This window comes from Plasmodium brasilianum, chromosome 14 (assembly GCF_023973825.1).
Source record: "Plasmodium brasilianum strain Bolivian I chromosome 14, whole genome shotgun sequence".
Lineage (NCBI taxonomy): Eukaryota > Apicomplexa > Aconoidasida > Haemosporida > Plasmodiidae > Plasmodium > Plasmodium brasilianum.
Window position 1 is genome coordinate 1948534 of NC_090127.1, and position 27393 is coordinate 1975926.

Genomic DNA, 27393 nt, shown 5'->3' on the forward strand with positions numbered 1-27393 from the left:
CTTTTATAAATTCTTATATTTGTGTAGAGAAAAATGAATACTCGAATTATTTTCAAGTTTTCCTTTTTTTTTTTTTTTTTTTTTTCTGCTTAATTTTAAAAATAATACTTGTGAAACATCAGTTTTACGTGTTAATAAAAACAAAACAAAAATGGGTTTACAAATGTTTTGAAAATAAAACGGTCCAAATTTAAGTCTATATAAATGTACGTACTTACACTTACATATATACATCTTTTCAACTTATACGGAAGTGTTAAAAGAATCTTTTGTTCATTATATACAATTTTCTTCAAATGAAAAATCACCTGAACAATTCATATTTTTTTATATACTTAAAATAAAATTCATAAAACGGGTAGCGTACCCGGTCCCATATATTTGAAAAGCTGTCCATTGCAGGCCTGACATCAATATATATCTACAAAAATATAAAAATAAAAATAAAAAATGAACATTAAAAAATTAACCAATTTTTGAGTTTTTGTTTTTGTTTTTGTTTTTCTTTAATCCATTATATTTGTTTCCTTGCATGTTAAGAAATATTTTCTTGCTCCGTTAAAGTTAACAAGAGAATACGCAAAATATACGCATTAATGTAAACACATACACATACACATACCCATGTACGTATACATTTCTCCCTTTTTTAATTTACATTCTTATCATCGTTTATAGTTTCGTCGTTATAGTAGTCTAAAATGTATTTTACTTCAGTGCCGCACCGATTGATGTACCAGTCATGTCTATCGAAGGGGCGTCCTAATCTGATATTTTCCCAGGCGAGAAAATTAAAAAAAACATGATAAAAGAATATAAATGTATGAGATAAAGGAACAGACATTTCATCCTTTTGCCAATGCACAAACAAATGTAAAAAAAAAAAAAATTTCTAATTCAAATAAGTTGAGCTAATATGAAAAGAGAAGTATGCGTATGTTTATTTTAGTAACATCCAGTTGTATATTTTTTGTTTATCACCTCGAAAAAAAACTTCTAAATTTTGCCTTGAACGTTAAATCATCAAATTTTCCAAGAAATCGTTGCAAGGTCACATGGCTACATTTTCTATTAATTTCAAATGGAGCGTATATAAACATATGTATGTATGTATGTATGTATGTATGTATGTATATAGGGGATATATTTTACGTGTGCATATGTGTACTTCATATGAACACTTAAAAAAGGTTAGAATTAAATGCAACGAAATGTGATACAAAAAGTTTTAAATGCACATGCTTTTTAGAGGGTCAAATGGGCAAAAAAAAAAAAAAAATCAGAGAAAGGAGCAAAGGAAATGGCAAATGCGTAAAGAAGTATATACATGTATATATGCGCTTATTTATGTAGAATGCACTACTGTACGCGGGTATACATACATACGCATAAGCTTGGTTACTTTTTGTGCATGTGCTCATATTTTAGTATGTGCTTCCATGATTCCTCGTTAACTTCATTATGAACATTGACAACAGCGTCAATGTAATTTATATCAATGTCCTTATTCTTTCTTAGTAAGGAATTGTAAAATTGTTGAGGTGACGGATATAACCAATATTCTTTATTATTTTTAGGAATAGATGAAACGTCCCTCTTTTTATTTAATGATAGATCACAATTTCCTTTTAATGCATAGTTTGGTATTTCTGGCATCATATTACTTTCATTAATTTCTAAAATAAATAAACAGTACAAAACGTATGAATGGCCATGAGCATACATCCAAAGACATATGACTCATACTCACAAACATATACAGTACATGCATGCAATATGTATGTACAGTATATATATGTACTTTGTATGTTCTTGCATCCATTTATGTATACATGTGAACCGATCTAATATATTCTCCTTTCAATTGACATTCATGCAAATTCTTAAGTGCAGCTTACCACTTTCCAGAATTGTCAAATCACCTGACTTTTTGAGTTTTGCTGGACATTTTTCTCTTTCGTCATTTTTGTCTACAACACTTGCAACACTTATATTCTGCATATTTTTTGTACCCCCTCTTATTGTTAAAATTTATCGGCCCTCTAGTTCTTCCCACTATTTCAACGTTGATTTCTGCTTCTATTTCTGCTTCTATGTCTGCTTCTATGTCTGCTTCTATGTCTGCTTCTATTTCTGCTTCTATGTCTGCTTCTATGTCTGCTTCTATATCTGCATCTATGTCTGCTTCTATATCTGTTTATAGTTGCGCTTCTATTTCACCGCCTCTTTTGATGTATTCAATTGATATATATCCCCTTTTCAAGATTCTTTTATTTTTCTTCTCGATTTTTTAGGATATATTTTTTGAGTCATTTTATCACCACATTTCCTCCGCTTAATTAACGCAAACAATTTTTCTAAGTTACTATTTACACCCTTACTATTCCCTAAAATATGCGGTAGAGGCAGTTATATCCACAATGTAGAGCTAAAAGGTTATGCAATGGGATCGATGTACGTTCTTACATACATACGAGCATACGCGCGCATACATATGCATTTGCTTATATAAAGCATATGGCGTTTGTTTGTTTTTGTTTTTTTTTTTTTTAATGTGGCACTTTCACACGCGTTAATTAAAATTATAACAAAGCGGGGGCAAATCTTTTCTTCTTTATTATTTTTGAGAAAGCTTCAGTATATACATATCATCAATTAAATTTGCCAGTTCTTGTATACGAGGTAGGAGCAACCATATTCAGATTTTCATAATCAAACATGAAGCATGTTGCAATTTTTTTTTTTTTTTTTTTATTCACATCCAAGAAGGTAAGAAAATAAAAAATTGAAACATTTCTTTTCTACATAATATTTTTTTTGTATTTCTTTAAGTACTCGCTTTTTTTTTTTTTTTTTTTTTTTTATTCCTAGTGTAATCAATTATTTTTCTGTCAAAATTGATTGCTATACAAATTAGGTAAAAAGAAAAAAAAAAAAAAAAAAAAGATTAAATAAAAATATATGCTCTTGAGAGGATTTAAAATTTTAGGAAGTCAACAAATTACATGCAGTTACATAAATAAGGACTTTTATTTTGTGTATTTGAAAAATTCGGAAAATCATTAAAAGGTTGTAAACAGTAATAATGAAATTTTTCAACATGTAAAAATAATTACAAAAAAAAGGAAGTAATAGAAATAGGGAAGAAATAAAAAAAAAATAGCAAATAATGCAGTAAAAAAAAATGCGAATTATAAAATAAAAAGAAGTGTAAAATATGAACAAAATTGAAAAAGATAACAAACAGGTAACATACTAATAACAAATAGCGAATTAAGAATAACGAATAACCAATAACGAATAACCAATAACGAATAACCAATAACGAATAACGAGTAATACGTAACAGAATAAAATCAAACTTTCAAATCAGAAGTTAGATACCTTTAATAGGATTAGCATATATAATTACAAAAAAAAAGGGGAAAGAAGGAACCAATAAAATATTATAATTGGTCAACCATCTCCGATGCCCCATAGATGCGTGCATACCATGGCAACGTTCTTGAAAAGAGATACTTCCCACACGCGCATATCCACGTGCGTATAATCGCACACGTATAAGCGCCCACATATAAGCATATACATATAAGCATATACAAATATGCATATACATATTTTCACATCTATGTATACACAAACATATACACAAACATATACACATAAAAATGACTATACAGAATAACGAGCTTGTTTTAGGCGCTGAAATGCTAAAAGGTGTTATAGAATAAAACAACGAAATATGTATATTTATTCGTCTAACTGCGAAATGCGGCCAAAGGTGCGGGTTGGGGGAACCCCATATCCCACTCGCAGTTACATAAAAAAGTTATTTAAATGAAGCATGTTATACGAATTGTATCAGATGAAACTTATCAAACGAAGCATATTAAACACCGTCTGGATTTTTTCTCCTTTTCAGGTGAACTTCAACATTTCTATCCCTGCAGTATGATAAGACAATCTCCCTGTTAACATTCAACTTGCAATCTATTAGATGTTTTTTTAAAATACTGTATTCTATTTTCTTCTCCTCCATTACACTTGTATATATAACTTCGTCCACAGTAATAGCCTCGTCTATTCGTTCAAAGAGAGCTTTCAATTCCATCATTTTTATTTTGCTTCTCATATGATTTATGTAATCCTCTTGTAATTTATCTTTTTCCCTATTCAATAAATCATCATTTAAGTACGTACAATTATTATGATAGGAATCATCCTTTCTATGTGTGTAAAATTTTTCGTTATGAAAACTTAGCATGTCTATGTTCACCCTATTATCCTTAATATTGCATTTTTTGCTAGTATATACACTATTTGTTTTTTGGCAATGGAAATAATTTTCATTTTCAAATTTATTTAAAGAAGACATGTGTTGAGTAATGTTATCCTTCTGTAATTCTACTTCATCACTAGAAAGAGCTATTTCCTTGATGGTATTCTCTTTTGCTAATTTATCCTTTTCTTCATTTAAATAATTCTGTATTTTTATCAGTTCGTTAATTAGTATTTTTCTCGACAGCCTTTTGTTCTTAAGACCAAAAAATTCCATCAATCCTTCTAGTACTGCATTATGTGCTTTATTTATGTCAATATTTAAAATGGACATTGCCCCTTTTTTTTTGTCTTTTTTTCTCTCTTCTTCTTCGTCCTCGTTCGTTTCGCTTTTCATTCCACCCACTTCTTTACCTTCTTCGTTTGTGATATCAATCCTATTTCTGCACATCTCTTCGTTATTTTGAAAGACGTATATACTCTTATCTTTTTTTCTTGAATCATTGGAATCTAGTTCATATGTTTTTATATTTGTTTTCTCCTCTTCATACATTTTGTCATTTCTACCTTCTGATATAGTAGAACAACATTCGATATTATGTTTATCAGATGTATTAATGTGTGCACTTATTTTGAAACAACCTTTGTTTAAACTAGCAGTATCCTTTATAGTTGTTTTTTTTATCTTATCCTTGTTAGTATTTACATTCCTTATATACACATCATATGGTAATGTATCATACTTTTCTAGAATTATAGTTTCAGGATTTGATAAGTCCTTAGGGGTATGTTTTGCATTATAAGCACTTAAGTTATCATAGTAATGTGTATTACAAAAATGATTAGTGTTTGGCCATGCTTTTGCAATTTTTTCCTCATGTTTACACTCATTTTTAAAGCTATACTTATTTATAAACTCGCTTCTATTTGTGAAACCCTCCTCAAAGGGGTGCCCTTCACTTCCCTTTTCATCTATAACAATGTGCTCACAATTTTTTTCATCATGCATTTTGTTTTTACTTTGACTCCTACCACTACTTCCATTCATACCACTACTTCCATTCAAACCACTACTTCCATTCATACCACTACTTCCATTCATACCACTACTTCCATTCATACCACTACTTCCATTCATACCACTACTTCCATTCATACCACTACTTCCATTCATACCACTACTTCCATTCATACCACTACTTCCATTCATACCACTACTTCTATTCGTACAATCACTCCCTTCACACGACTTGAAACTTCCATAATCGTCATTCGATGAAATAACATATAATCCTTTACATCTAGTAAAGCTTTCACCCGTATTTACATTGTAACATTTGTTTTCTTCATTTGAGCAATTTTCATTTTCAACATTGCAATTCATGTTGTCATTACTGCTGCTCCTGCTGTTGTTGTTTGCACCTCTACTACACGTTAATGGGGTGTAGTTGCCCTCAAACTTATCGCTGCACATATATTTTTTCTTTTTATTACCATTACTAATTTTTTGTTCTCTTAAGGAAAGATCTGAGACAATGACTTCATCAAGGTGCCCTCCTCTTCGCATATCACTTGGGCATGGTTTTCTTCTACACACATTTTTCTTGGCGCCCTTTTTGTATACACCCTGTTCATTGTATTCTAGTTTACTGTTCTGTACATCATCTCTAATTAATTGATTACTTTCTATATTTAACACACTGTTCTCCTGACCTGTACATATATTCTTGTTATTTATAAACACGTCAGAAATTTCTTCTACGGATATATCATAATTTTTTACATATGATGAGTCAATGTTTGTACCCTTATGTATTTCTTCCTTTCCTTGTAGATTATATATGCTCACATTTTCTCCTCCACTTTTTCCATTTTTGCAATTATCTTTATTAACTTTGTACTCACTTGTAGTTACGTTTCCACCTCCGTTATGATATGCCAGATGATTCTTTCGACCATTAACTCCTTCTTGTTCTTTATTCATCCTGTTTCCATTTTTAAAAATATTGTTCGATGTTGTTCCAGTATTATTAACCTCCATTTTGTTATATGTGCTTAAATTCTTATAAGAGTGTATTTCTTTTTCACATGTTTGTTGATCCTCATCATTACAACTTGAAATTTCGTATACTTCTTTATCATCTACTAGTTTGTTAAAATGTGTTGTAGGATTATTCTCTTTAGAACTATAATCATTGGACAAAGAAAAAATTTCATTCCGATTACATTTATCAGGGCATTCAACCAGTTTACTATCATTTGAACATAAGATACCCGACCTATTTTCACATTCTTTTAGCCAATTAGCATTTTTGGAATTCCCATCAATTGCACATTCATTATTTTCACCTTCATCATATGCATCTTTATCATCTATACCATCATCTGCTTCTTCATTTACATTTTCATCATCTATACCATCATCTGCTTCTTCATTTACACTTTCATCATATTCATCTTCATCTACACCTCCACTGTCTCTACATTCATGACCATCATTTTTCAGAATAGCAGCTTTATTATCAAGATAACACAGTGACGAATGTTTCTTCCTCGAAATGTCTAGCATTCCCTCAAACGACTTAACATTATATGACTTATAACTTTTATGGTTACTTGTTTCTTCTAATTTTTCGGTCCATTTAGTAGTAGTATCATCTTTTTTTTCATAGTAAATATAAACAGTATCAAATGAGACTATCTCATTATTTACTATTACATTCTTCTCTATACAGTATTGAGATAACTTATATAATGAACACTGACTTTTTAAAAAATTTAAATCTTCCTTATGCGAATTGACAGGCAATACGTGATTTGTTGTTTTGTCTTTCTGTTCTTCCTTCTGTCCTTCTATTGCTATATCTTTTGTTACGTCTTTCTGTTCTTCTTTTTGTCCTTCTGCTAGGTTTTTTGCTACCTCCTTCTGTTCTTCTTTCTGCCCTTTCGTAGATGTAGTTGACTGAGGAGCACCCTCATTAAAATTGTTTAACATCATAATAAGATTCATCAGTTTTGAATTTAACTGTTCTCCATTGTTATTACATGCATTGTATAAATCTAGTTTTAACAAGCTCATAAAGATGGGGCAAAAATTATTATTTTCAAAAAAACCACCAGGAATTATTACTTTGTTGAAAACTTTACTCATTAAATCGTCTTTTTTCTTTTTGTCTTCTTTTATTAATAGAACCTTCTTCAACATATCTAACAAGTATTTTATATCCTTTTCTATAGAATTATTTTTGCACTCCATTTTAAGGTTTTCCACAAGGTTAATCTCACATGAATGAATGTCATCCTTTTTGAAGCTCCTAGAGCTTTTGTTTCCATTGCAGCTATTGCTACTGCTTCCATTACTTCCATTACTTCCACTACTTCCGCTACTGCCGCTACTGCCGCTATTGCCACTATTGCCGCTATTACCGCTACTAGCGCTATTTCCACTATTTGCGCTACCACCAGTAGTGTCTTTCCCCCTGTCCATTTCGTTCCCATCAGACTGGCTGAAACAAATGTTATCTTCACAATGCAAATCTTTTTCGACATTGGTATTACAACCATGTAATACTAAGTTATTATGTGTGGTTGTACCACCTTCTGTTATGTTATTATTTGGAAAACAAGTATCGATTCTAAGAGAACTATCAACATGCTGTGAAGAAGAGTTTACATCATGATGACTGTTAATTAAATTTTTATATAATTCATAATTCATAAAATTCGGTGCGTTTGTTGAATTTAGATTTAAATCTATCATACATTTTTGTAAACAATCCATTAGATACGATTCTTGTATTTTGTATGCTCTTATTTTATTTTTAACTCTTAATAATTTCCTTATTATATTTTTATAAAATTCATATAACGATTCTTTATCTTTTGGTTTTTTGAGCCACACTGGTACTTTAATGTTATTTTTCCATCTCTGAATATCATTATAAAAGTAAATATCACTCTCACTACTTGAAGTATTGCATGCTTTTTTCAATTTTTCTTTTTTTCTTTCCCTTTTATTACAATTGTTACTTAACCTTTTTCCTTTTGTGTCCTTTTTGACTTTGCCCTTATTTTTCACAACGTTGTTCGCCCTACTTTTACCCATTTGTGCGCAAATATAAATATATATACGTAAATGGGAAAGTATATACACATATATATATATATATATATATATATATATATATATATATATATATATATATATATATACATATACGTATATGTATATGTACATGTAAAAATATACATACATATAGTCTTTTCTTTAATAACAAATAGGTATAGCACATCACACGTATTACTACTCAAATACTTGGTTAGATATAACCGAATCGACAGAATGAAGTACTAACTGTGTGTCCTTATAGTTTCGTTCTTCTTTTTAAAATGAGGTTGATACTCGCTAATTTATTGTTGGTCATTTTAGTAATACACTTTCATCATTTCTTGTAATATGCAAAACGGACGGATCAGCATATAATATTTCTTCTATTAAAATAAAATGTGTTACAACATAATAGGATGCAATGGAAAGTGATACATTGGAAAGTGATACAATGGAAAGTGATACATTGGAAAGTGATACAATGGAAAGTGATACAATGGAATGTGATACAATGGAAAGTGATACAATGGAAAGTGATACATTGGAAAGTGATACAATGGAAAGTGATACAATGGAATGTGATACAATGGAAAGTGATACAATGGAATGTGATACAATGGAATATAATATGATATAATAAAATATAACATAACAAAATAATATTTAACAAAATACAATAAAATAAAAGAGATCTTTCGACGCAATCCTAGTTTTATAAACGCGATTGCGGGATATTTCTAAATTTTTCTTCTCAAACGACACGCAAAGTTACATAATAATATATATTTGGTGAAATTTAAAATGAGCGCAGTTTTCACTAATGTATGCCCTTTTAGTAATAATAAAAATAAAATAAAATACATACATGCATACATATATTCATGCATAATATACATATATATAAAGATGTACATTACTTTGTAGTGGCAAATACCATTTATTTAACATAATTCACCGTTTGTATCTTATTAGGTGGGAAAAAAAAATATATATTTATATTAACATTTAATAAATTACGCCCTAAAAGAAATATAAATTTTCTGAACATATCATCCGTTACATATAGAGGCAAAATAGCATAATCCAACTGAAAATGCAATAATTTATACATGGAAACATAGCAAAAAAGAATTGCATTACAATACTTTATTTAGACAATTAGTTCGGGGTTTTTACTGATTAACTGATTTATTTTTCTCTATTTTGTACTTTATTTTTTCAGCCCTTTATTTCATCGTTTATTATTATATTTTATGTTTTGTGCTTCCTATTTTTTTTTTTTTTCCCTTACGTGGTCATAAATAAATTCAAAAAAAGTAAAAATATATGAACAAAGTTGGCCAAAATGATAAAATTAGCTGTTTTCGAATGAGTTTTTTTTTTTTTTTTTTTTTTTTATTTATATCCCTTTTTAACGTGTGTGTATGTTTATGTGTATGTGTGTGTATAATTTATGCAAAATGTATAGTAATACATAAAAAGAGTTGTATGTTCACGAGAAAAAAAAAAAAAAAAAAAAGAGAGAAAGATAGAAAGAGAAAGAAAGAAAGAAAGAAAGAAAGAGAAAGAAAGAAAGAAAGAAAGAGAAAGTAAGAAAACAAAATTTGGTGGATTCAATAATATGTAACATCTTATTTTTTGTTTCCTACTTTTACTAATCGAAACAGTGGGATACATATTTTTAAAATGTTGCACAATTTACTGCACAAAAGGAAAAGTTTTACTATAATTTTACCTGACCAGGGATGCAGGTTTTTTAATAAATGGGTAAGTAATAAAAAGCAAGGGATAAATATTCTTTATAAAAGACATTTTGGTGTTTCAGGAAGTTATGGATATAGCATTTTTGCAAAAGAAGGAAACTATAATTCTAATGTAGGTAAGAATAATTTACATCAATATCAAGATAAATATTATGGTAACAATTTAATAAAAGTAAAAAACTTTTATTTTACCAAGTGGCCTGGGACGGTATCAAAATTAGGGGGATTTTATTTTTTCGGTAAAAATTACAACATGGGGTTTTACCATATGCTTATAGAAGAAGAAGGAGAAATTAAGAAAGATATAGCTCTAATATCAAGTTGTAACAAAAGACATATTGAACATAAAAAAATTGAGAACAAAATGAAGGATTTATCATGTGGTTACTCTGTTCAAATAATTTTATCTGGAAAAGGTGTTAAATGTTATTATGAAGATATAAATTATACGCCAATTAAAATAAATTATAGGAATAACATAAAACAATATTACAATTTTAAGAAACCACATAAGGATTTAAAAATGATAGAAGAAAAAAATAATGAAAATGTAGATGAAAATGTAGATGAAAATGTAGATGAAAATGAGAAGGAAGAAGATGTTAAAACTTCTGAAGAACAAAAACAGAACAGAAATAGAACAAAAAAAGTTAAAAAAATTTTTGTCCGTTTAGGTATAGGAACAAAAAATATTGATATTACAAGAGTGTTAACTATGCATAAAAAATATGTTAATATAGATGTAGACAAAACTGGTACCATAATAAATGTCTATGGATATAACAAAAAATATGTCGGGTCAGTTTCTCATCGATTATATAAAATAGTCAAAATGAATGTCTACACAATGAAAGGTGGCTATGTGTATCTCCATAAGCCTAAGCAAAAAATCCCTAAAAAGAAATGAAACTATGGTCCTTTAAAAGGGGAGGGAGGGGTGCAATTATTTTATGATCATATTCCAAATGTGTCATATGTACATGTATACATATATATATATATATATATATATATATATATATATATATATGAGCACACATGGCACGCATAAATTACAGTATAAAGAAAGATGATATGTTCACTTGCTGTCTCTTGCAATTTTTTTTTTTTTATTATTTACTTGTTTTTATTGCTTTTTTTTTATTATTTACTTGTTTTTATTACTTGCTTTTTCTATTTTTTTTATTTTTATGTTTTAATTGCTTCATGGAAACTAAAAACGTTTGGCTGAAAACCATCATTTCAAAAAATTCATCATTTTTAAAAGAAAATGTTTTTATTAGTTTTTAGTTTGCTAATAAAAGAACTAATATACATAATATAAAACAATAAAATACAAGATATTATTAATTCTATCTATGATTACAAAAATGTACGCATTTGTGGGTAATTTGCACACAAAAAAAAAAAAAAATTTTAATTCGGTACCCCACTCTATAAAACTCCATAAAATAATATGCATTCCTCCTACCTATCTCCATTACAATTGTACGTAAAAGGTTAAAAAAATGTGATAAGACTAATATGACTAATATGACGAATATGCTTAATATGACGAATATGCTTAATATGACGAATATGAATACGAACAGTGTCATTTTAGCTGCATATTAAGTTCCTTTTCATAGTATTTATTTGGATGTATATTCTTTGGGGACTGTATTGTTTTATTCCTTTATCCATTTGCCCCTTCGCCCCTTCGCCCCTTCGCCCCTTCGCTCCTTCGGTCTTTATCCCTCAAACTATTCTTTTTAAATATAGAAATACCACAAGGTGCGACTTAGTGCCAAAATTTGTTAAATTCGAATTTTATGAGGATTCTTTTTCATTTTTTAGTTTTTCCTGTAGTTCTTTCTTTTTTTGAGCCTTCACTGGGTCATAATATAGAACAACCAAATATCTTCCTGCTACATTAAAACCCGACAAATGATCCAAAGCATTTTTTGCATCGTAAATATCATCATATATAACAAAAGACGTTCCTTTTGTTCCTTCAGCATTTCCTTTTCTTATTTGCCTGACTGTTCCATATTTCCCAAATATGTCATATAGTTCATCTGCTGATATTTTATATGGCAAATTTCTGAGCAAAAGGTAGAAACATTCGTTTTAAGTTTGTACTTTCCAATTAATGCATGTACATGCACATGTATTTATGTACTCCCGTACACACATACATAAACGTAAATGTATACATACATACATGTAAATGTATACATACATACATACATACATGTAAATACATACATACATGTAAATACATATATATAAATATACACACAATGTTGTGCTTAACTGACAAAACTTTTATCTCATCATAATTTGTGTACACAGGAACAACAATGACAAAAATTTGAGGGAAGAATAAAATACTTTTTCAAGTTCAGTATCATTTACTAAAGTATTATGTAAATATGAGCCCTACCTTACATAAAGAATTCTGCTGACCTCTGCAGGTAAACGTATGCTTCTTCTGGACATTGAAAAAGTGCTTTAGTAGAAAAAATGATACCTGCACATATGCATGTATAAGTATATGTATATCCACGTAATGCGAAAAGCCTTTAAAGTTTGAAAAATCGTTAAACAAAATTAATACGAAAAATTAGCAAAATATGAGTTTTTATTAAGTACAATAAAGTTAATACAGGAAATTATAACAATGAACTGTGTAAACTATTCAAGTGGTGCTAATAATATATATATTAAAAAACACTCTTTCCAATTCAACATGTAGATTTTAAATTATATTTACAAATAAAAAGTTTTACTTTTTAGTACTCCACAAATGTACAGCATACCGGTATATAAACAAAGTAATTATTATTTTGCTTTTTTACTTCCATATATGTACATATATATATATATATATATATATATATATATAACAAAATTGCAGTAAGCAAATTTAATCAAATTTCGAATAAGGAAACAAAAAAGGCTTCTTTATATTAATTAAAAATACAACTTGCGGAATAACTATATCCTATATATTTGTTCAAAAATTAAGAGAAGAATATAATTTTACACAAAAATACGTTTATTTTTTGATAAATTAAAAGAAAAAAAAATTAATAACAAATAGCAAATATTTTTTAAATATGAAAGAAAAACAAATCAAAGATAGCAGTACAAAAAAAAAAAAAAAAAAAAAAAAAAAGATTAAGTGAATGAAAAATAAATGTACACGTATTATATATATGTATTTATGCATATATATATGTAGATACGCATACGATATCAGATTAATTTATTTAAAAAATTCAAGTTCTGTTCGAAAAACAATATACAAAAAAAAAAAAAAAAAAAAAAAAAATGCCATATATATATGTATATCCTTATTTATGGAAGAATAGATTCATTTCAATGTTTGAAATTAATTTAAACAAGACTCAATTAAATTTATAAGTTAATATAACGTCTGCATTATTAAAAAAATTTTTAATTTTTTTTTTTAATTAAATTAATACTGTAAATATGAGATGTTTTCAGATTACGACAAAATGCTGTAAAAATAAAAGGCCAAAAGTCATTCTTCAACTTTGCAGTTTTGTTGATAAATATATATAAAGGGATTTTTTACTATGAATGTTGTTTAGCTCATCATAGCATATGGGAATTAAATTAAACCTACAAAAAGAAAACAAGGTACAATAAAAATAAATGTTAAATAAATACATAGGTGGTAAATATACATGTGGGGTGCAGTCTCATGAATAGCGTTGGCAGGAAAAGGCACACGTACACATGTGTATAATTTATGTAAATATATATGTATGTAAATATATATGTATGTAAATATATATGTATGTTTACATTTGTATATATAAATATAACTATATTTTTATGTTTATATGCATATATACTGCCTTAGTCACAAGCATAAATTGCAGTTGCATTTTTTACGGCGCATAATTTTCCATTTCTTGTTATTACCCAGTCAGGTACTTCTTGTGTAAAATGATTTGTGCTAAAAACAATGTTAAAGAGAACTCTCTTTTAAAAAATGTTTGTTCCTTGTTTTTTTTGGTTTGCGTACTGTTATTTATATTATCTGCTATTATTGTGTTCACGTTAAAGGAGGAATATATAAAGAAAAAATGGGTGTTGACATTTGTATTGTCGTTTTTATATGTGTCAACCTGTATTATATGATTATGAAAAAATTCTATTTTTTTCACATCAAGTATTTTAAAATTATTTTTGAATAATATGCTTTTATTTTTGTTACACTTTAGGTTTATTTTATCTTTAAAATTTCTTTTTTTTTTTTTCCTTTTTTGTTGATTACTCTTTTTCATTAACCTTTTCTTTAAATACATGATATACAAGTAAAGTGTATGAGAGTTATTTTGTAAAAACCGGAACTGTTCATAAATATTATGATGAACAATATTCTTATAGCAACTATAATTTTTGAAATAAAATTTATTTTCAAAAGATGGATATTTATTTTCTCTTAATTTATAATTGTATCTTGTTTGGGAAATACATGGATAATCTAATAAATTTAAGAAAGAACAATTATGTACATTAATTTTACTATTTTTTATTTTTTCGTTTAATGAAATATTATCACGTGTGCAACTTTGTGGAATTCTGTTTATGCTGTCCTCCCGATTTGTGGACATACTCACAATGTTTAACTTTTCTTTCTCATTTATTGCTTCACTTTTTACATAATCCAAATAATTCCGAAGAGTTTTTTCATTTCCTATATTTTTGCCAATTACTTTTTTCCAATACATTAAAATATAAAAATAATTTCGAAACAACTTATGAAACATATATTTCAGAGCATTAATACATAAGATGAGTTTAAAATATATATGATAATTAATGTTAACTATTTTGGGTTTTTTTAAAAGTATCATTTGGTTTAATACGAATATGATTAATTTTTCATAAAGAGAAAAATGATTGTTGCTGTTTTGGTTACCTATAACATATCTGATGGATACCATAATAGCACTAAGCAATAACTCAATTAAATTATTTTCATTTATATGTCCAGAATGGCTAGTAGACTTGAGTATTAAATATTTTTTTTTTTTTTTCTTCCATTTTTTCAGAAATATATATATTAAATATTTATTATATTTATTTATATTTTTAAAACTATCATTTAACTTAGCCATATCATCCATTTTTTTTATTCTTCTTTTTAGCATTTTTTTTTCCACATATTTATTAAATATTCTGTTCATGTACACATTTTTTTTATATTGAAATTTTGCTAAGTAGTTATAATCTGTAAATTTATACGTTAAAAGAAAATTTTTTATCACATTCTTTACTCTAGATTTTTTTCTTTTTTTCTCGTTATAAATAAACGAAATTAACTCCTCTCTTTTGTCTTCAGTGTTTTTCAACTTGTTGACCTCCAAAAAGGCTTCTATCAGGCTTCTCTCTAACTTTTCCAGCTCTAAAAAAATGAAGCAAACCAGCGCGCGCACATAAACATATGCCCACATAAACATATGCCCACATAGACATATGCCCACATAGACATATGCCCACATAGACATATGCCCACATAAACATATGCCCACATAAGCGTATGCACACATAAACATATGCACACATAAACATATGCACACATAAACATATGCACACATAAACGTATGCACACATAAACATATGCCCACATAAACATATGCACACATAAACATATGCATACATAAACATATGCCCACATAAATATTTGCACATATGAATTTATACATACGTATTTACACACAAATATCTATACACAAATATTTACACACAAATATTTACACATATACACTGTTACATACGAGTCAGTCGTACGGACAACACATAGTGAAAATTGAAAATTATTAGCAGTGCAACACGGGGAGTTACATTTGCATGAACATTTCACGCAAAAACATAATAAAAATAAATGGACAAATAAATGAACCAATAAATGGACAAAAACAAGAGAAAGTTTGACGTAACCCCCTTGTGCAAGCAAAAAGTTTTCATTACCTGCTCGCCGTCCACCCTGATTAGAACAATTCTCTTTCAATTTTATGCTTCTGTTAGTTAAAATTATTTCATCAATTTTATAAGCACTTAAAAAATACATGAGCAAAATAACATGAGATGTACTAACTTTTTTTTTTTTTTTTATTTCATCTATGCTTTTCCGAATATATGAACATATGGGTTCTTCGTTATTGAGGTACTCAAATATGTAGTTACTTCTTAACATACAAATATTGGAAAAAAATATTTTTTCTTTATCAGCGTCGTGTAAGAACAGCAAAATATTGTTTCTAATTTCATTAATTATTTTTAAAAAATAGCAATTTGTAAATTTGTTCTTCTTACTAATCCATTTTTGGTTTATGTAGAAATAGGTGTAGCTTTTCTTTATATGCATAATTTTTTTCTGTAATTCACTTAAGTTAGACATTGTTTTTATCAAAAGAATAATGTATTCGCTGCTGATGGTTGTGCATTTTTCCTGTTTAAAAATTTTGTCAAAAATTTTTTTAATTAAAATGAATATTCTCACATCGAACGAAGCAGTCATATAGTATATGTTATTGTAAGAGTTGGTGCAATAGTAAAGTAGCATCTTTTTTTTTTTCTTTTCCACTCTCCCCCCTATTCTACACGAGTTATAATTACTTCCTCTCTTCATTTTTTTGCAGTATATTGTATTATGAATAAAATGAATAGTGCCATTTGATTGAGATAATTTTCTTATTTTTTTTAAACCACTTTCATACCCCTTATAAACCTCTTTCGTTATTGAACTATTAAAATAAAAAATAAAATCAACAATACTTTTCAAATATTTTGGGCATATGGTGTTACTTTCTAAGTTAATTTTTTTCAAAATGCACAATACAGAGGTACCAATTAGTTCAAAAATTTTCTTTTGATATTTTACATTACTTGACAATACTAATGTGCATGAAAAAGCTTTATTTAAGTTTTCAAAATTGCTAATAGGACTTTTTTTACTAAGAAGAGAATAATACATTGAATTTAAAAAATGATCATTTAATTTATTAAAGTGGAAATGAAAAAAAAAATAAATATAAATGTTCTTAAAATTTTTATAATAGGGTTTATGATTTACAACAAAATTGCATATAAAATGAATTACGTCTTCATTTATAAAATACTTTTTTTTTATTAACACGTTCAGTAAAATATTGATGTGCCTATCTTTCAAATAAATTATTTTATTATTATCAAATAAAAACCTAGCCAAAAAATTAAAAATACCATTTGATATTTTATCATTTCTTATATTCGAAAAACTGTTCATTATATCTATAATTTGTTCATGGTTAAAATAATTTATTTTTTTTTTAATCAAGTCAGTTAACATGTTCAGAACTTCATCGCTCAAAATTCTGCATTTCTTAGAAAAACAGCTCAATGTTATCACCAAATTTTTCGGGTCAAACATTAAATTCATGTGTTTGTAGTTGTAGTAGAAGAAGTCGTACAGATTACTTCCACTTATGCATGCGTTTTCGTGGGCTCTACTAGCTGTGCTGCCGTATCCAGTTCTGCATACGCCTCTTACCGCCCCTCCGCTAACCCTGTAGCCACCATTGTCGAGTATCATTATAAAGGGTATGAATACCCTGGCGCTTATTTTTCTTTTCAACTTTTTAATTAATTTTAGTTGAATAATTTCCGAATTCTTTATCCCACAATAAGCTGATTTACTCCTTAATATATTGTTTTCGAGAACAATAGGGGAGTTTACGCTACTCCTATATAAATCGCCTTTTTCTATATGACTATCTGTTCTGTTTATTTTCAAAGGGTATCCTTCATTTTTTCCTGTCTCTTTGTTTTTACTCTCTTTTTGAATTTTTTGTAATATACAATCTCTTACTTTGTATAAGCACTTCCTTTCATCCCTGTTATATAAGACATATTCGCTTTTTACTTTTTTCAAAAAAAAATTTCCAATCTTTTTCTTAATATAAGAAAAAAAAGGCTCCTGAAGACAATCATACGTATTTACAATCCTGCTTATGTTTTCTATCGTAATTTTTTTCCTATTCAAGCAATCTATAAGAAAAAATAAAAAATCAATGGAATTTTTTTTCTTCTTTATTATTGTCTGTTCATCTCCTTCCTTTTCAAAATTCAATTTATAAAAAGCTACAAAATCATCGGAGTTTATTTTTTCACCGCTCCTAATATTGTCAGAAATTTTGCAAAAATGTGGATCATTTTTACCTGCACATTGTTCATGCTCTTTCAAAATGCACATATGTTTATATATTTTTAAATAACAGTTTAGTATGTTATACAACTGATAAAGAGAAAACGAATACAACCTATGTACAAGCATGAAATTACTTTTATATAAAAATAAAACATGCAAAATGCTTATCTTTTTAATAGAAGAAAGTATGCGGAGGATTGGTACTAAGTCATCATTTGATAAGATATGCAAACTTAAGATATGTAAAAATAGGTAATTAAAATATTCCTCATTAATATAGTTTAATTTGATAAAGATAAGCGAAATTTCTATTAATCCTTTTAAATCTATATTTTTCTCCCTACATAAATATAATAATAAAAGGCTATATATATCATCATATAACGTATGGTCTACATAGTTGTACTCTTGACATTTCGTTAATATCGTCATTAAGTTATTTACATTTCTCATTTCATATTTTATAATTAACTTGTTTCTTTCATTTTCACTTCGTTCACATTGTTCTGCATACTTCTCTACAGCAATGATGCTTTTTTTTTCCCTTAAAGCGGCGTACTGTCCTTGTGCCCACAGGAGATATGCATTTTTGTCCGCACTATGAAATAGCTCTTTTTTTTTTTTTTTTTTTATTATTTTTTTTTTCTTTCCCTCATGCACATTAGTATAATTACACATATCCGGTTCATTTTGCTCATTACTAAGCTTATTGATATAATTATTTTTAATTTCTTTTACTGGCATATTTGTATCTACCTTCACTTTTGGACAAGATGGTGCATTCATAAAGCAATTCAGCTTTTTTGCCGTATACCTATAATCATCTTTATCATCTTTATGACTTTTATCATCTATATAATCATGTCTTTTGATGTAAGATCTCACACACGTATGTACATCACTATTACTGCTCGCTCCGTTAGTTCCATCCTCATTGTTAAAACTTTTACTATTCTTGTCAGAGTGATGTAGAATTAGGCTTTTTATGTTGCCACTTCCGATGGGTAACTCCTTCCCTGTGTTCCATTTTTTAATATTCAAATGATGATTAATAAAAAAAATACTTCTTTCTTTTTTATATAATTCTATTATTTGTATTAGTCTCTTATTTTTATATGAAAAAGATACCTTTTCGCTGTATATATTGTTGTAATAAACTTTTTTGCAATTATTAAAATTTCTTTTTTTTTTTTTTCCTTTTTCTCTATATAGGATTTTTTTTAAATAATTTATTTTCTTCGCATTGCTAAGCATTTTCGTTCCTTTTTGTTCATTTTAAGGAGGTACCATTTTCCTAAAAATATAATTTTATCACCTTCACGCGATGTTTTGTTTTTTTCTTTTCTCTTTGCGCAATTTTTTTAAAATTTTAAATTTTTTATATTTTTTGAGACTTCAAAATACAGATTTTCATTTTGCCTATTTTTGTAGAACACACTGACGTTCCTGCTGCTTGTATGAGCACGTAACAAACGTGGTATATTACATTAGTAGTATATTACATTAGTAGTATATTACATTAGTAGTATATTACATTAGTAAGTCGACCTTCGTCATTTTATTTTCATCTGGATTGTTCCATTTTCTCTTTGTGGCATTGTTGAGCCAAGTTATCCTCTATTGAAGTGTTTTGTTCAGCTATTTTTGTTTTGTTCAGCTATTTTTGTTTTGTTCAGCTATTTTTGTTTTGTTCAGCTATTTTTGTTTTGTTCAGCCATTTTTGTTTTTGTTCAGCTATTTTTGTTTTGTTCAGTCAGTTTTGTTTTGTTCAGTCAGTTTTGTTTTGTTCAATCAGTTTTGTTTTTTTAATTTTTAATTTTTTTGTGCGTGCATCACCCTACCGCAGATATTCAGAACGAGTATGTCAAGATAATTCTCCCCCACCCACCCCCAATGTTCAGAACTCTTATCCTTTCATCATGCCATAATACTACAATGCTACTTTGCTATGTTGTTGTAATGTCACAGCTGCGCAACATTATTATTTTAACTGAAAAGTACCTCCTTTTTTCTTTTCTTTTTTTTTTCTTTTTTTTTTCTTTTTTTTTTTTTTTTTTTTTTTCTAGCCGTTAATGAAAGAGCATGAAGAGGAATTGTAGGCAATGTTTGGTCATACTGTTGTTCGCTTGTTTTTGCGTACATTGTTGTTTGAATAGAGACATTGCACATGCTTGAAAAAATGTGTGCAGGTGTATTTAGGTATACATTGTACATGCCCATGTATATGTATGTTTATTTGCTTACACGTGCATATGATGCCTCAAGAAATGTTAAAATGATTGAAAATGCAAAATTTGCTGTAATAATATTTCTTGTATTCGAAATACTATCATATAATAAATACACGTCTTTATTTATTAAAAAAAAGAATTCTGTTTTATTTTATAAAAACGAATTCTCATTTCCTAGGAAAAATGTAAAATTAACACAGTTTATAAATACTACAAAATGTAAATCCGAACATGTAAATAAACTAAACGAGCGTAAAAACGAGCGTAAAAACGAGCGTAAAAACGAGCATAAAAACGAACACAAAAACGAACATAAAAACGAATGTAAAAACGAACATAAAAACGAATGTAAAAACTTTATTAAAGATGTAATTAAAAAGTCGATAAACTTACCCGTCCAACTGCTCCCAACAACGTACAACAGCTTTGACAGGTGATAAAAAAGTCGAAAAAATAAAACGAAATAGAGAAGACTAAGAATGGAGATCCATTTCTTTACATAGCGTGGCATATGCTAACATCCGTGCATACATATACATGAATCACCAAAAGCAGAACTTCCCTTTTTTATTCATTCGTTCTTTACCGTTTATCTTGTTCTTTTGTTAATCTGCGGAATGCGTCCCCTACGTATATACAAACACATAAATATATATACATGTATGCATATAACTATATATATATATATATACATATACGAGCATATAATTAGGCGTAAAACAGAGAGTATATGCGTAGACTCACTTTTTCCCTGTTCATGCAAATATTGACTATATTTTTTTTTTTTTAGGCAAAAATATGTTCAGCATTTTTGGCACAGTGAAGGGGTGTACGAGAAGAGAAATTTGATAAATGTAAAAAAATGTGTATACGATGACAAGAAAAATAAAATGAATGAAATAAAATCCATAGAGAATGGAGGGAGCTTGTTTGAGAGTAGAGAAGAAACATTAATAAACAATTTGTTTAAACAGATTAAAATTACAACTAATTTAAAAAAAGAAGCTAGTCTCATGCAATATATTTCACGTGAGTACGTAAAAAAAGGGAACTACAAAAATGAGGAGAATAACTACAAGTATAAGAACAAGTTAGATCTAATAATAAATGATACGAATGAAAAGAAAATGTATATAGAGAAAAACACTACAAAGATTATACTCAAACTGTATGATAAAGTACGTAAAAAAATAAAAATTATACATGATGGACCCCCATATGCAAATAACGATATACACATTGGACATGTATTAAATAAGATAATAAAAGATATATATTTAAAATTTCTTTTATTAAAAAATTATGTAGTAATGTTAATACATGGTTTTGACACCCATGGTCTACCTATTGAATACAACGTAATGAAATTACTAAAAATAAGCAAAGTTGATGATTTAAATTTAGATACGTATTCATTAAAAAATTGTATTTGTGGGAGAATTATTCTTAATGCAGATACCAGCGCCTTACTCCAGTTGAGTAAACAGCTGGGGAAAAAAAAAAAAATAATAAATGAAAACGAACAGAAACGGCAGGAAAAGCGGCAGCAACAGCAAGAACAAATCCCCTTAATGCGCAGTTTATACCATAAAGTGGATTGCATTCGGAGGGATAATGCTCTACAAAAGAAGATAAATTACTTTAAAAATTTGTGTAAATTATACTCTTCTTATTTTATTAATGAACAGTTCATGTCCTTAGTTTCATATGGAATATGGGGTCATTGGAAATACTCGTATGTAACCTTCTACAAACTGTATGAACAAATGCAGTATAAAGTTTTCCAGAGCCTTTTAAAGCACGTAATTATCCAAGCGGGGAATTTTACCTTCCCATCCGTTTTGTTCATTCGTTCGTGCGTTAATTCGTTCATTTATCTATTTAGTTTATCCATTTATTCACCTATGTATTCTTCCTTTTCTTTTCTTTTCTTTTTTCTTTTTTTTTTGCCCATTTTTACAGAAATACATTTACATGAGCAACAGACCAATATACCATAGCTATGCAACAAAGACAGTGCTCTCGGATAGCGAAATAATTTACAAAAAAAGGACGAGCAATTCTTTTTATTTTTTTTATAGCTTCATGAATATAGGAGATAAAATAGTGTTACACATTTTAAAAGAGTACAAAGAAAATAAATTAATTAAAGAAATTATTCAACTGAATGAAGAAGAAACACAATTTTACTTGACCAATTTTCACTCTATTATGGAATATATGGGTTTTAAAAAAAATCTTACCAATACTAATAGTGACATAAATTATTACTTGTGCAGGTTAAAAAATAAAATAATAAATAAATTAAAGTCAAGTCTTAAAATATTAGTTTTCACAACGCAAATGCATACCATTTTTAACAATAAATGTTTGTTAATACATAAGGAATATTTATACAGAATTATAAAAATAAAATTTGAAAATTTACAGTGTCTTTTTTTTCTTATAAGTGACAAGTCGTTTGACACTTTTTATGATTATTTAAAGAAATATTATTCTAAAAAAGAGAAAATAATCGAAGTAAAAACTATTACTATACTCAAGGGCAATAACTTCACCTCGTGCACATACCTTAATTTTATTAACAAGCAAGAAAATAATTTTGTGTTTCTTTCAACAAATGAGATTGAAGAATCTTTCGGGTCAGGCATTGTGCATGTAGCTCCATCGCACGGATTTACCGATTACAACGTGTATTACAGAAATAATGAGTTGAAAAAGGTTTATTTAGACGAGTCGTACTATGAGGATATTAAAGGGGGGCATATCAGTGATTTAGACAGAGGTGGCTCCCACCACGGAACTAGCTATGGTAATCTCCATAGCGAAGTACGAATGGCTGGAAGGCTTTCGCCTGAACGCGTTCAGGATAATTCAGAAGAGAAAATAAACATTTTCAAAAAGTGCAGCAAAAATGTGCCAAATATTTCTGGCAATGCAAAGAAGGAGGAAGAAAAGAACAACTTTTCGTTTGATGTGATTAATCAAAATGTAATGGATGAAAATGACGATTTGAAGAATGAATATAAAGAAATTATTACAAATAATTGTAAAAGGAATAATCATTTTATTCAACAGTATGAAGATACGGATCGGTATAATTTAATACAAAAAAGATTAGAGGAGATGGATAAAATAAATATTAATCAACAGGATATTCATTTATTATTTTTTTACTCTTTTTATGATAATATTCTTTTTTATTTTCCTTATGAACATTCATATACATATGACTGGAGATCTCATACCAGTGTGCACATCAAATCTTTGCTGCAAATATATGTGGACATAGAGAAAATAAAAAAAAATATATTTTTTAAAAATATTAAAAAGATAAATTTTGTAAATAAAAATGTGAAAAACAGTTTAATAAAAACTATTAAAGATCGAAATGAATGGTGTATAAGTAGACAAAAATATTGGGGATTAAATATACCTTTAAAAGATATACATATAAAAAAGGATCAGAAAATAAAATTTAATGAACAAATAATGGATGTATGGTTTGATTCGTCCATTTCGTATCTATACAGTTTGTACATGTGTAAGCATATTTTATTCAATAACTATTTTAAAAAAATTATTTTATCCCTAAAAAGGGGAGGAACATACCCCAGTAAACTTGATGGAAAAAAAAAATGGTCTCTACAAAAATGTAAAACAAACAAGAGGAACAGTACGGATAATAGCTGTTTTCCATTTAATATATATAATATATACGAGGAAATTATGAAAACGAATAGCCGCTTCTACCATTCAGTTAATTCGAGGGAAAATGCTTTACTTAAAAATATTATGGAAAAAAAGAAAACATTTGACCCGTCGAAAATGTTTAAATGGGTATTGAAACAAATACAAAATAAAGACAACTATTTTAAATTAAAAAATTTTTATGATATAATTTTCTTAAATAATGAAAAAAAAAAAAAAAAAAAAAATTTTTTTTCAAAAAAGATTTATATATACATTTATGCTGTGAAGGAATAGATCAAATCAGAGGGTGGTTTCAGTCCTTCTTCTTTATTTATTTTACTTTAAATTTAATAAAAGGGAAAAAAGAGAAAGTTACTTGTTGGAAGAATTATTTGCCTATTAAAAATGTCATTGTTCATAATTATGTAGTTGATAGGAATAACATTAAAATGAGCAAAAGTTTAAATAACGTTATATCACCAAGAGAGTTATTCGGACAAGGAAGCGGGAAAAAAATAGTATTTGTAAAACATTCAAACAGTGCAAATAGTTCTAATAAGTCGGATAATTCTAGTAATTCGCATAACTCGAATAATTCTAGTAATTCGCATAACTCGAATAATTCTAGTAATTCGCATAACTCGAATAATTCTAGTAATTCGCATAACTCGAATAATTCTAGTAATTCGCATAATTCGAATAATTCCACCTTTGTTGAAGAACAGACGGAGGGAACAAATGAAAAAGGAGCTACAAATTATAGAAATAGGAACTGTAGTGATGAGAGGGACAAACATAACAGCCAGATGTGCAAGGCAGAAAAGGAGGCAAATCATATACTGGGGGATAAATATTGCAAAAACAGCACTGCCAAAATTGTTGACATGAATGAAAAATATGGAAATTATATCAACAGTGAAAATGATGAAATTGATGACAATCATATCAATGATAAGCACAATGAAAATGATGATGATAGGGATAGTGATAACAATAATGACCATAAGGATAAGAACAACCATAATGATAATTATGACAAGTGCTCTGGTGTAACAAAAAAAAGAGAGAAAAAGAATGACATTGGTAAAAGCTTTAACGCAGATATCGTTCGACTGTGGTTATGCTGTAAGAATTTTGTAAACAGAAATATATCGATTAGTTACGATATACTAGAGAATATAAATAAATATGTATACTTAAAAATATATAACACACTAAAATTTTTATTGAACAATATATATGATTTAAATTTTGCTGATAAAAAATTAAAATTTAGCGAAATTCAAATTATGGACAAGTTTATATTATATAAAAAAGATAAGCTAATTAAGCATTCGTTAAAGGCTTATAATAAATTTCAGTTACAATTACTTATTAAATATATGTTAAATTTTATATATAGAGATTTAGCCATATATATAGATTATAGTAAGGACAGACTGTATATACATAAAAAGGATTCGATAAACAGAAAAAACTGCCAAATCATTTTTTATAAAATTTTGATTGACATTTTGAAAATACTATCTCCTATAACACCACATTTGTGCGAAGATGTATATAGCACGCTTCACAGTTTAAAAAATGGCAAAGCTGATAAAAAAAATGGTACGACTGTGAAGAAAATTGTAAGTCAAGATGTTGAACAGAATTTTAAACAGAACGTTGAACAGAATGTTGAACAGAATGTTGAACAGAATGTTGAACAAAAGGATGGTAAGAAAAAGGCGAAATCCATCTTTTTACTTCCATTTCCGATGTTTCACAATTATAAAGAAATAAATTTAGATATTTTATTTTTAATAAAATACTACATTCATAAACAGCTGAGGGCCCACGTGGCAAATTCATTACAAGCATTAGTTTACATTTATTCTGAAGATAACGATTTAATTAGTTTGTTAAGATCCTTTTTAAAAACACATGACCCATTGGCAGCTTTTAATAATTATGATGATCTGCGTTTTCTATTTAATGTATCTAACATATTTATATGTGACAAATTAATGTATATACAAAAGGTAGACACAAAATATAAAACGTATAAAATACCATTGTGTTATAGTAAGCATAATGAGGAGGCGAAAAAAAATGTAGGCGATTTTTTTCAAACAGGCCAAAAACAGAATTTCGAAGACTTGATAAATTTTGATGAAAGTACCAAACATGCTTACATTAATATAGGGATAAAGAAATCCGAGTCCAAGAGGTGTTCCAGGTACTTACATATTCATGTATTTTTACGTGTGCTAAAGTATTTGTACATTTGCCCATTTGTTTGTACATTTTTTAATCAATTTATGCTTTTTCTCATTTATTTGTACATTTGCTCATTTGTTTATTCAATTTTTTTCCATTTTCCGTTCCCTAATTGCTCTTTACTACTCTAAATTTTTAAAAATATTCTGTTCATCATTTATTAACTGTTCATATTTTTTTTCTTATTTTCTGCGCATGCTTACCCATTTCAAGCCTTTAAAACGTATTTCCGTTTATATTTTATTAACCGTTCATAATTTTTTTTTATTTTTACTTTGTTTTATTTTTTCTTATTTATTTATTTATTTTATTTTTACTTCGTTTTATTTTATCTCATTTTATTTATTTATATATATATTGTTTTTTTATTTTATCTTATTTTTTTTTTTCTTACAAATTTGCACACAGGTGCTGGATGTACGGTACGGTGCACTCGTTTGAAGGAGAATTCTTTTGCCCAAGGTGCCTTGATGTTATTAAGTCGTATTATAACTAATTTTTTTTTCAATTTTTATGTATTTTAATTTCATTTGACGCTGTTTTAAATTTTAAAAGCTTTTTTTTTTATTGCAGTAATTACATTGAAAAGGCTGGCTACACAATATAACGCAGGAAACTCGTTGCTAATATATGTGCACATATATATATATATACATATGTGTGTTTATACTATTAACACTACGCACTACACTGAATATAAAAATAATATGCTTAAAAAGGGGGCAAAAAAATAAAAAGATTAAATAAATAAATAAAATAACAAAATACATATAAAATACTAAAATGCATGTAAAGTAAAATATTATATATAAAACAAAATGACAAAATTAGTAAGAACGACTTTGTAATATG

At 27.8% G+C, this 27393-nt stretch overlaps 5 protein-coding genes across 5 annotated transcripts; 2 read left to right on the forward strand and 3 right to left on the reverse strand.

The window, feature by feature from the left end:
* Positions 1 to 304: 304 nt before the first annotated feature.
* MKS88_005639 (uncharacterized protein) lies at positions 305 to 8383 on the reverse strand (the record flags this gene model as incomplete). The annotated part of the gene is made up of 9 exons (XM_067218920.1): positions 305 to 421; positions 659 to 767; positions 982 to 1068; positions 1403 to 1676; positions 1899 to 1995; positions 2066 to 2193; positions 2322 to 2387; positions 2836 to 2904; positions 3898 to 8383. The coding sequence occupies 9 exons, from the start codon at positions 8381 to 8383 to the stop codon at positions 305 to 307; spliced, it is 5433 nt and encodes a 1810-aa protein (XP_067070847.1).
* Positions 8384 to 10072: 1689 nt separating this feature from the next.
* MKS88_005640 (uncharacterized protein) lies at positions 10073 to 11056 on the forward strand (the record flags this gene model as incomplete). The annotated part of the gene is made up of 1 exon (XM_067218921.1): positions 10073 to 11056. The coding sequence occupies one exon, from the start codon at positions 10073 to 10075 to the stop codon at positions 11054 to 11056; it is 984 nt and encodes a 327-aa protein (XP_067070848.1).
* A 902-nt stretch (positions 11057 to 11958) lies between these two features.
* Positions 11959 to 12630, reverse strand: MKS88_005641 (splicing factor 3B subunit 6; the record flags this gene model as incomplete). Its single annotated transcript, XM_067218922.1, has 2 exons — positions 11959 to 12232; positions 12575 to 12630. The coding sequence occupies 2 exons, from the start codon at positions 12628 to 12630 to the stop codon at positions 11959 to 11961; spliced, it is 330 nt and encodes a 109-aa protein (XP_067070849.1).
* Positions 12631 to 13685: 1055 nt separating this feature from the next.
* Positions 13686 to 19612, reverse strand: MKS88_005642 (uncharacterized protein; the record flags this gene model as incomplete). The annotated part of the gene is made up of 3 exons (XM_067218923.1): positions 13686 to 13779; positions 14086 to 15574; positions 16141 to 19612. 3 exons carry the CDS (start codon positions 19610 to 19612, stop codon positions 13686 to 13688), a joined length of 5055 nt encoding a protein of 1684 aa, XP_067070850.1.
* Positions 19613 to 20633: 1021 nt separating this feature from the next.
* On the forward strand, positions 20634 to 27037 carry MKS88_005643 (isoleucine--tRNA ligase; the record flags this gene model as incomplete). Its single annotated transcript, XM_067218924.1, has 5 exons — positions 20634 to 21022; positions 21380 to 22391; positions 22552 to 24410; positions 24587 to 26500; positions 26950 to 27037. The coding sequence occupies 5 exons, from the start codon at positions 20634 to 20636 to the stop codon at positions 27035 to 27037; spliced, it is 5262 nt and encodes a 1753-aa protein (XP_067070851.1).
* Positions 27038 to 27393: the final 356 nt, after the last annotated feature.